The sequence below is a fragment of the Gavia stellata genome, chromosome 25 (genome assembly GCF_030936135.1).
Source record: "Gavia stellata isolate bGavSte3 chromosome 25, bGavSte3.hap2, whole genome shotgun sequence".
NCBI lineage: Eukaryota > Metazoa > Chordata > Aves > Gaviiformes > Gaviidae > Gavia > Gavia stellata.
The window spans coordinates 5398082-5408105 of NC_082618.1; the positions used below are offsets into that span (position 1 = coordinate 5398082).

At 44.4% G+C, this 10024-nt stretch overlaps 1 protein-coding gene across 1 annotated transcript; it reads left to right on the forward strand.

The window, feature by feature from the left end:
• On the forward strand, positions 1–9016 carry PRKRIP1 (PRKR interacting protein 1). The gene is made up of 6 exons (XM_059829452.1): positions 1–120; positions 1543–1621; positions 3057–3157; positions 3929–4014; positions 5863–5930; positions 8276–9016. The coding sequence occupies exons 1-6, from the start codon at positions 1–3 to the stop codon at positions 8389–8391; spliced, it is 570 nt and encodes a 189-aa protein (XP_059685435.1). The 3' UTR covers positions 8392–9016.
• The last annotated feature ends 1008 nt before the right edge of the window (positions 9017–10024 follow it).

Below are 10024 nucleotides of genomic sequence, written 5' to 3' on the forward strand. Positions count from 1 at the left end.
ATGGCGGCGCCCTCGGCCCCGCGGCCGCCCCGGCCCCGCAAAGAGCCGCAGCCGCTCGTCATCCCGCGGAGCGCCGCCGAGGAGCAGCGCCTGCGCCTCGAGCGGCTCATGAGGAACCCGGTGAGGGCACCCGCCGGGCCTCTGCCCCTGCCCGGGGCGGCGGGTCCGTGAGGGGAGAGGGAGAGCGATACCCATACCCCACCCCGGGGTCCCTGAGGGGAGAGGGACCAACAGCCCCCACCGCCGGTTCCGTGAGGGAAGACGGACGGACGCCCCGCTTCCTCCTCCCCGCGGTCCGCGAAGGGAGAGGGACCGACCCCCCCTTTCCCGTTCCATGACGGGAGGCAGACCGACACCACACCCCCCCGCTTCTTCCTCCCCGGGTCCGTGAGGGGAGAGGGACCGACCCCACCACCCCCGGGCTGTGTGAGGGGAGAGGCACCGACCTCCATTCCCCTCCTCCCCGGGTCCGTGAGGGGAGAGGGACCGACCCCACCACCCCCGGGCTGTGTGAGGGGAGAGGCACCGACCTCCATTCCCCTCCTCCCCGGGTCCGTGAGGGGAGAGGGACCGACCCCACCACCCCCGGGCTGTGTGAGGGGAGAGGGACCGACCTCCATTCCCCTCCTCCCGGGTCCGTGAGGGGAGAGGGACCGACCCCACCACCCCCGGGCTGTGTGAGGGGAGAGGCACCGACCTCCATTCCCTTCCTCCCCGGGTCCGTGAGGGGAGAGGGACCGACCCCACCGCCGCCGCCTCCCCCCTTCCTGGGTCTGTGAGGGGAGAGAGGCCGACACCCCCTCCACACACACACACCGGATTGCCGTGAGGGGAGGGGGGGTCCCGTCTTCCCCGGGACGCCGTGAGGGGAGAGACCCATCTCTGGGGACCCAGGGGCAGGACTGGCCCCTCAGTGCTCTCCCAGCTGGTCTGTCCTCTGCCCACTGCTTTTAATTGCGGGGGACGGGAGCATGACCCTGGTTCCTCTAACTGGCTGTTTTGATCCTTGTCCTGAGGAGGAGGCATTTGGCAGGAGGAGACTCCCACCCTCCCTCTGTGTGTGTGCAGGAGGAGGCCGAGACCTCCCTGTGCCTTGTTCTTCCTCTGACCTTGCACCATATGTTCTCCCTTCTCTGCTCTTCCCTGTCCTCCATAGATCGGGCATGGAAGGTGCACAAAAGCCTTTGCCTCTTCCTAGACTACTGGTAGTGGGAGTATACTCAGTTTCGGCGAGTGCTTGGAGGTGCTGACTTGCTTCCTTCTAGTTTCCATGCTGAAAAGAAGCACAGACACTCCTAATCCTCCTGGGGTTTGTTGACCTGCAGGCCTGAATGTGGGGAAAGAGAGGATACCTTCTGATTCTCATGTTCTGCCTGCTACTGATCCCTATGCATGAAGAAATTACTACAGCTGTGCTCCTTCTGAGATCTGTCAGCTGATGGAAGAGGCTGTTGTCAGACATATACCACCTTTCAACAATGTGTTAAAATTGCAGACTTTGCTCCTAGAAGATACTCATGACTGGTTGGTTTGTTCTTGCAGGAAAAGACTGTACCAATTCCTGAAAAACTGAATGAATGGGCACCACGACCTCCCCCGGAGTTTGTTAGAGATGTGATGGGTAAAGATACTATTCTACAGATAACTGTAAGGTCAGCTACATTAAACTTAGAAAAGTGTTTAAGAGAAAAGGCCAGAGACGGTTTTCTGTTGTTGCTCATTTTGGTGGAGAAAAGAGGTATGAAATGTCCTTCAAGAGTTGCTTTTCCAAATTTTATTTCGTTCTTGGGTTCCACTTTTCTGCTTGTTGTCAGAATGCAAAGTGAACAATGCCTGTGGCACTCCAGCATGTGGACTGTGTGCGGTGAAATAAGCTGCTGCTCTGGTGATGACAAGTAAATGATGATAAGTAAGTCTGTCCTTTCCACGGATCTGAGAGTGCTCTGGAAACTTATGGAGTCCCTCTTTTGACTGGTTTGAGTCTGAATCTCAGGCACTGAGAAGCAGACACATGCAGTGGATATGATTGTATGTGGTCAGGTAGGGAGCTGGCAGCTGTGCAAGAAACCCGATCCAAGCATTCTGCTTACACTTTACTTTTACCTGCAGGGATTAAATTTGGTAGTTGTGGTATAAATTGTATCTGCATGTAGAAGTTCTGTCTGTCTTTGGGACCTTCAGCCTTATTAATGATTCTTTTTAGAGGCTGACTTGTTCTTATTTCAGAATAATTGATCTTGGACTAAAGCTTTTATACACTTCTGAATAAACTGTTCTGCCTATTGTAATTCCCATGTGGCTTTTTTTAAATAGCTTTGCAGTGTGCTTGAGATGAACTGTCTTGTTTTTCTGGGAGCACCTGACGTGCTGGGATTCTGTTGGTATCAAGAGCACCCCTACTGCAGTCCCAGCTGTCATTTTTTAATTACTAGGTGTCGTCTTTGAGGCATGTATTTGTATCCTTTGCATTGAGAAATGGCTCAGGAGACAGAGGAAGAGAATGGAGGGCGATGTTGAAGGCGCCTGTGAGACTTCAACATGCAGACTGATGCCAGGAAGAGAGAGCTATAGGGATTTCATTTATGAAGAAACGGTCAAAAACTGTCAGTGGTATCTGTCTTGCATGGGAAAGTATAATATGATGGACTTTATCACCTTATTGTTGACCTTTATTTTTTGTATAAGATGCTGAAAATTAGTGAGAAGCAGCCTCAGTAGGATATTTTAGCCCACCTCTGCCTAGAAGTGAACGGGGTGTGCATTTGATCTCTAGTTCTACTGCTTCAAGGTCCAGCTAAGACTAGATTCTCTCTAGGGGAGTAACTGACCAGTAGAAACTGCAGTGAACCATAAGTGTATGGTTTTGCAGCTCGCTTTGGCTTCTGATTGTGAGTGATTGGAGCTTATATAAAATGATGACACACTCTGTGTGGTGTTAATAGATTTTCATCTTACAGTGCCCTTTCATGTGTCCTGGCCCTCAGCATCTAACTGTAGTCATTTGGGAGCATCTAGTATACGTTATTTTCTAGTAGACTAACTCTTCTTTATTGTAGGTTCCAGTGCTGGAGCTGGGAGTGGGGAGTTTCATGTGTACCGACATCTTCGTCGGCGAGAGTACCAGAGGCAAGATTTCATGGATGCCATGGCTGAGAAGGTGAGCAGGACTCTGTAATTTTTTTTCTCCCTGACTCTTTGATGTTCGTTGTAAATTTTTCTTTCTTTTAATGTCATGTACAAATAATTCAGTTCTGAACCACCCCTTATCAAGAGGAAAACTGTAGGAGTATGTGATATGTGGCGTCTCTGTCAGTATTGAAACATTTGGTTCTTTGTGTCAGACATGCTCCATCTTCTGTGTTCAGTGGGTGTCCTAGCACACAGTAGGACCGCATGTGAATGTGTGTGTTCTCAGGTTGGTTTGAAAATGCTTTAAAAACCGGAAATCCCTAATACCACTGTCTTGCACAGACAGAATCAAAGCAAGTGCCTGTGCACAGAGTCTGGATCTCTTTCTTTTAAGTCTTGGTCAAGTAGAATAGCACCTTTTTCAGAGAGCATTATTGTTATACTCTCTCTTGGCCAAGATGAGTCCTTTGATCCATATGTTAATGTCTGTGTCTCAAATTACTCTCTTGTTTTTACTGAAACATTCTTTAGGGCAGAAGCCCCACCTCCCTCACCTGTTTTGGTGAGCGTTCTTCCCTCTAAAGGCTTCAATGTTGGGCTCAGGCTGCACGTTAAAAATGGTGTCTGTACAGAAGTCATCCCTAGGAATATGGCTTTTGTACAAAGAAGTAGCCAGATAAAATCTGGCAAAGCTGCCTTCTGTATTTCGCTAAAAGACTTCTCCCTAAAAGGACGTGACTTTGAAAAGAAGTATTTTGATTTAGATTGTGACCAAAGTATAACATGTGATCAATTACAGCAAAGACTAGATGAGGAATTCCAGAAGAAACTGGAGAGGAATAAGATGATTGCAGAAGAACAAACAGCAAAACGCAGAAGGAAGCGGTAAGGGCAGATTGTTCCCAGGAGGCTTGACATGCAAACCCTCATACCCTGTGCCTCATCTGTAGCTGCACGCTTTGGATAAATGCTATCGTTCTGTGTCTACATCTATCAGCTGAGAAGTCTGGCTCTGGAAATGAATTTTGTTAATGTCATTGTTTGGTTTCTAAAGGTGGCTGTAAACTTGACAGGCTTCACTGGCATGGTTTATTTTCTGTGCCATTGCTAGCAGGGTAACTTTTGACTGGTTGAGCAGCTTTTGCTGACACTGTGGTGTTGACTGCAACGCGCCTTACTGCATATTTGTTATAACAATGTCAGGAAAGGTTTGTATGTACATCTGGCTTAAATATCCGAAACAGCTGACACCAAGCAGCTTAAGTGTGAAAATGGGTGCTGCTTAATGGGTACGCATATGGATTCGGACTGGCGGAGTGTGATGGGGCACAATGCTGTCCTCTGTACGCTGTCAGTGTGACTAGTCCAGTTCAGTCTGTGAATACTGAAGAGGCCACTGATGGGTTCAGTATTGGCAAAATCAGTAGCTGCTTCTACCTACCTCAATGCGATGTCAGACAGGTCAAGTCTACTAAGTTAGATGGAAAAATTAAGAAATATGAAACCTTTCCTTCTCTTAAGTTTTAGACAAAATGAAACAGTTACAAGATTGATGCTCTCAAGAAATGGTCTGAGAACTGTAATGCAGTGATACAAGAATTTAAATTCCACAGTCTGTGTCCACCATACCTTTCAGAAATAGCAGGGTGTCACGGCTCGGCTCTTTCAGAGGGTCTGACCCTGAGCAGCCTTTCTCTTGCTTCTTTGAGAATGAGGGTTTGACATCTTGTAGCTGAGAGTTGCTGCAGAAAGGCCTGTGCAGAGTGATTCACTGGCATATTAGCACAAAAGTGCACAACACAAACACTGTTGCCATCTTACTTTAATTTAGTGTGGTCCAACAGATGGCTGGCGAGTCAGATCTGGCCTGCTGTCTTTTTCCTGGCTGAGATGGAGAACAACTGTTCAAACAGCAAATGCTGCCTAAAGACTCCAACACCTCCTTGTCCCCCTTCCTCTATAGAGCAGTCTAATGGTGTAGGTCCCAAGCGGCTTTGCCCTGGAGGAGCCCCTCTGACTTCCCTCACCATTCTTTCTCTTCTGTCCTGAGTTAACAGGTATGGTACTTGGTTGTCTGTTTCAACAGAATTCATTTATGGTGTTGAGAGGGGAACACGAATCCCTGATGGCTCTGCCCTGTCTCTGCCATTAGACTGCCTGGTTACCTTTGCTAGGCAAACAGAACTGGGTCATATGAACTGAAATTCCCTCTTACTCCTAATGTGACTCCTAGGACCCAACATATTGATGAAGTACAGCCAAAGATGAAGGTCAAAGTATTCTGCGTATTTTTTTTTCCAATTAAAGTATATATTACTGGTAATGACATAATTTTTTTTTTTTCCTGTGTTCAGTTCCAGCAGTCTGGGTTTTGACACAGTTTTCTCTTTTTGTTTATTAGGCTTGGTAGCTAAAATGTAGGGGAGTTTCATTTTTGTTCCTTCTGTGTTCTTGGAGATTCTTGCATATCATGTAGTTTTGGTTGCAGTGGCGTCATGGAAGACTGTAGAAAAAAAATCCATTAGACTAAAAACAACATAGACATATGATCCACAGAAACTTTTCTAAGTTTGCTCTCACTGAATTTTCAGTTGAGGCCAATTTCAAATGGAATTTCTCTTCTGAAGTCTGTTTTTCCAAGATGTCTGTAATATGTCCTTTATCGGTGTATGAATGTGCAGAAGCGTTACAATGTTAGATTTGCGTAAGGGTCTTTTCTTCTTTGCTTTATAGCCAGAAGTTAAAAGAGAAGAAACTGCAAGCTAAGAAAAATAAACTCGAACAAAAGAAGCAAGAAAAAGGTCAGTGAAATTTAGTTTTCTTTTCTCAAGACTTTGTTCTGTTACCTAATTGAAGCCTAGAAGAGTTTGTTCCACCCCGCTACCCCAAGCATTCTCGATACACGGATAGGAGCCTTAAGCTTGTTGTTTTAGCTAATGTTTCAAAAGTCCTCTTTGAAAGCCATCTATGTTGAGATTTAATCTTACAAATAACTTGGCTGTTTGTGAATATTTTCCTTTTATTAGGGGAAATTTTGGACAGCAAACACTGGAATCCAAGTCTGTTGATTGTGGATGTTTTGTCCCAGCTATTCTGACAAACTGCAGTTTTAGAACATCTCCTAAAAAAGACAATATTGTTAAAGGCTGTTCTTTTTTTAAGTATATTTTGAACGCATACGGGAAAACAGGTAGAAAAAACACACAGCTTTGACAGCAATAAACTGAGTTACGATTTTGTGTGTAAGAAATTGAGCCACCTTGGTGCCATCTGTTCCACACAACTATTTTATTTCGTATGACATAAACGTGAAAAACCTGACTGCCTCTGTTCTCCTGCAGTCTTGAAAATTAATGGTCAGCAATGTCAGTGTAACTGTTTGCTCAGACTTTTGAATACTTTCTGCTTCCTTTCAGTGAGTATATTTTAGCTTATTCTTTCAAATTGTCGTCCTTGTAGATTAGCACGCCAACTCTGCAGTAATTCTTAAAGTTACAACAGTTCCTGATAATTCTGCTAGAACAGTGACTCGTCTGACAGTGCTACCTTATTTCTGCTTTGCTTTTCAAAATTGGACCTGTTTCAACTGAACCACTGCCAGCCTCCCATATAAACATGGGAGGACAAATTAATTGTTAGGTTAATTTTACTTGTGACAGCAAGTGAATATAGCAGAGTGGGGTTTTTGGTGTTTTGTTTTGGTTCTGTTTTTTTTTAAAGCTACTTGTTTACGAATTGTGACTGGGAGGAGAATTTAAGTATGAGTCAACATACTTTTGTTCACTTTGAGTGAACAAAACAGAATACCTATCCCTTTAGGGAGTGGCTGGGAGAGAGGGGAGCTGAATCAGGGACTGGGACTGTGCTGTGGGACTGCCATGTACCAGTTTTTGGGCTGGAATGTTTTCATTCAGCACGGATAAGTCATCTTCTGGAAGCCTGAATTCAATCTCCCCTGTCTTTAGAAGAGTTCGTAGCTCTTTACAGGTTGTGGTTCTGTATTTTAAATAAATAAATAAAATCAGTGGAGATAGAAGCCACTGATAGCCATCTTTAGTCTACTGAGAACAGGCTTGTATTTTTCTAGTTTTGTGTGCCCTGAGTTGAGATCTGAGAGTTTTTCCAAATTAATTGAAGTGTATTTGTTGGATGTGGTAGGCAAGCATTTATCTTCCTTTTTAAATGAATAAATAAAACCTCTGCATTGCCATAATTCACCTTTGTTGTAGTAAAAACATTAAGAACAAAGGTTGGTGCTAAATAAGGTCAGCTGTTAAAATTGCGTTATTGTACAGACCCCTAATCAAAAATGAAAGTACAGAACTTCACCACGCGGTGGCATCAGGCCACTAATCCTGACTCCTACGTGTAACAGATGAAAGCATGAGCTGAGCGTGACTTGGCCTGAGAAACAGTAAAGGTACAAGAGCTGCTGGGAGCAGAAGCATGGCTATTAGATTCAGGTCCCGCTGTATGCTGTACCTAATTTTCATTATCTGTTATTTAATTTCTAGTAGGTGTTTTCTGGTCTTTTGGTAGGCTTCATGAGTTTTCTGTGAGCCTCGTTAATCTTACACATATCTTAAAAAGTTCCTGTACTTGCAGTATACCAAACAGTCTGTAAAAGTTCATGGCACCTTGTGGAGTTTCTGTAAACTTGGATAAGTGCAGAAATACACTGAGTCTTGCCCATGGCTTCCCAGTGCCTGTGGTCTTTAACAGTACCCTGTGATACTTGAAAGTTCATGCCGACATGCAGAGGTGAGATTGGGAATGGGATAATCTGTCACTTCAGCGTTTGACTACCTCTGTTTGAAATAATGCTCCATAGGAGGTGGAGTTGTTTAACGATGGACTTGGCACAGTGGTAACCTTGGAGGTAAGGGAATATTTCTCCAGGGGAGAATTTGATATTCTGAGCTCTGCATCACTCGGTAGAATTAATATAGCCTGATACATGTTTCCTTAGTATCTGGGAGTACTTTGTTGTGAGATATTTAACAAGGAAGACGTGTGGGAATATGTTATCCATCCCTACTAATTAGTGTGACCCAATACACGTTTGCTTAGCACCTGAGACTCTTTTGTTGTGAAATACTTAACAAGGAAGACACAAGTTATCAGTTCATACTGTTTGTGTTTTTAGAACCTGATCAATCTCAAGAGCGAGTCAGCAGCGAGGATGATGAAGAGGACAGCAAGGAGGAGGAAGAGAAGGAAGATGATGCTGAAGAGCCAAGTTTTGTCATGGGAAGAGGATGAGGCCTTTCAGGGACAGCTGGAAACACTGTTCATTGCTTTATATTCAGGAGCATGAAAGTCTTTCATCTCAGCCAAGCAGAACCCATTGGCGTACGTTATATCTGCTTAACGGTGAATGACCTTCACGTCACAGGCCCAAGAGATATTGATAGACAAATGCCAAATAAGAGATTTTTTTCTTAATTGCTTGTATAACTGCTGTGCAGTCTGCTCTAAGTTTGCTCTAAAGAGTCAGCCATAAGTCTCTGTGACCCTAGAGCTCTTTCTGACATGGCCCAGAGTGTTTTTCTGTCTGAAAGCTAAAACATATCCATTACCATTTAAGGAAAATATTACTGTGAGGGCTACGTATTCTACTTATGTCGAAGCTGGTAGCAGTGGGATACATGAATCTAAGGGAAGAGTTTAACCTAAAGTAGAAAAGTGGTCTGTAGCCAGACTCTCCTGCACTGTGAGTGTTCTGAATTTGGGGTTTTGTATGGGGTCATCTCTAACCCAAAGAAACCTGTTTATGTTGCTAGACAAGTTCTATAGATTTTTTTAAGCAGGATCCCTTTTTTATTGCTAAACTTTCCCTATTACTTTTCTTCCATGTTTTTTAAATGAATAAAGGGGATGTGTTGGATTGTTCTGTCTTCTTTTTTTTTTTTTTTTGAAGAGGATTTCAGTAAAATGAAGATATGCTTGCAGTGCTGCAGGAAGGGACAAAAAGACCAAGTGGTGTGGCGTGCGTGAAAATATGGAAAAAGGTGTTAGCTACATTTCATTTACTGCTTGCTTTTGGATTGGAACAGTATCTTTTCCAAAAGATTATGTCTGTAAAGCCTCCAAATCCTGTGGCAGAAAGGCTTGGAATGGAAGGGTTTTGCTTGTGTTCAGCTTCATGTAATGACAGTTGCCTTTCTCTCTGCTTGAGCTCTCTGCTTTGAACTTCAGGTTCCCTGGTAGGAATCATAACATCCATATATATATTTACTTATTGGTGCTTAAATGAAAAGCATATGCAGTAGTGGTTTTATTTGTAACTTAGGTTGTTGACTGTTCAGTGTATCTTTAATTAGAAGTGCCTGCTATCTTTCAGACATGCTCATCGCAGGACCTCAGCATCCAGAATGTGGTGCCACTTCTTCTCAAGCCTTCGTTAATGCCAAATTATTTAAAGCAAAAACAATAAAAAGGGAGAATCTCTTTTTAGATTTAGCCTTTGTTGAACAGTGCTGCCAGAAATCCTGCATTTTGTCTGAGCTGGCTTTATGTAATGGCTTCTCAGTGGTATTACCGTGGCGGCGGGTAAGCAGATGTGATCAAGTGCAAGTGACGTTTGTGTTTAGTTCCCCTGTACATACCCAAAGACTTTAGAGCTGGATAACATCTGAGCTGTAAGGTCCATATCCCCACCACCCCCCCGTTAGAGAACAGCATGGAATTGTTTTCTGCTTAATCTCCGTAGAGGCAGGTGCTTCAGTGACAGTGTTTCCTTCTCTCGCACTTAAGACGCAGAATGGATGTTCTGCAGTCGTTGGCATTTTCCCTGTGGAGAGAGATGAGTTATGAGAATTGCTTCAGTTGAATCCGCCTTAGGGCAGGTAAACCCTGTTGATATGTCTGTGTTGCAGGATAAGCCATAAAAACG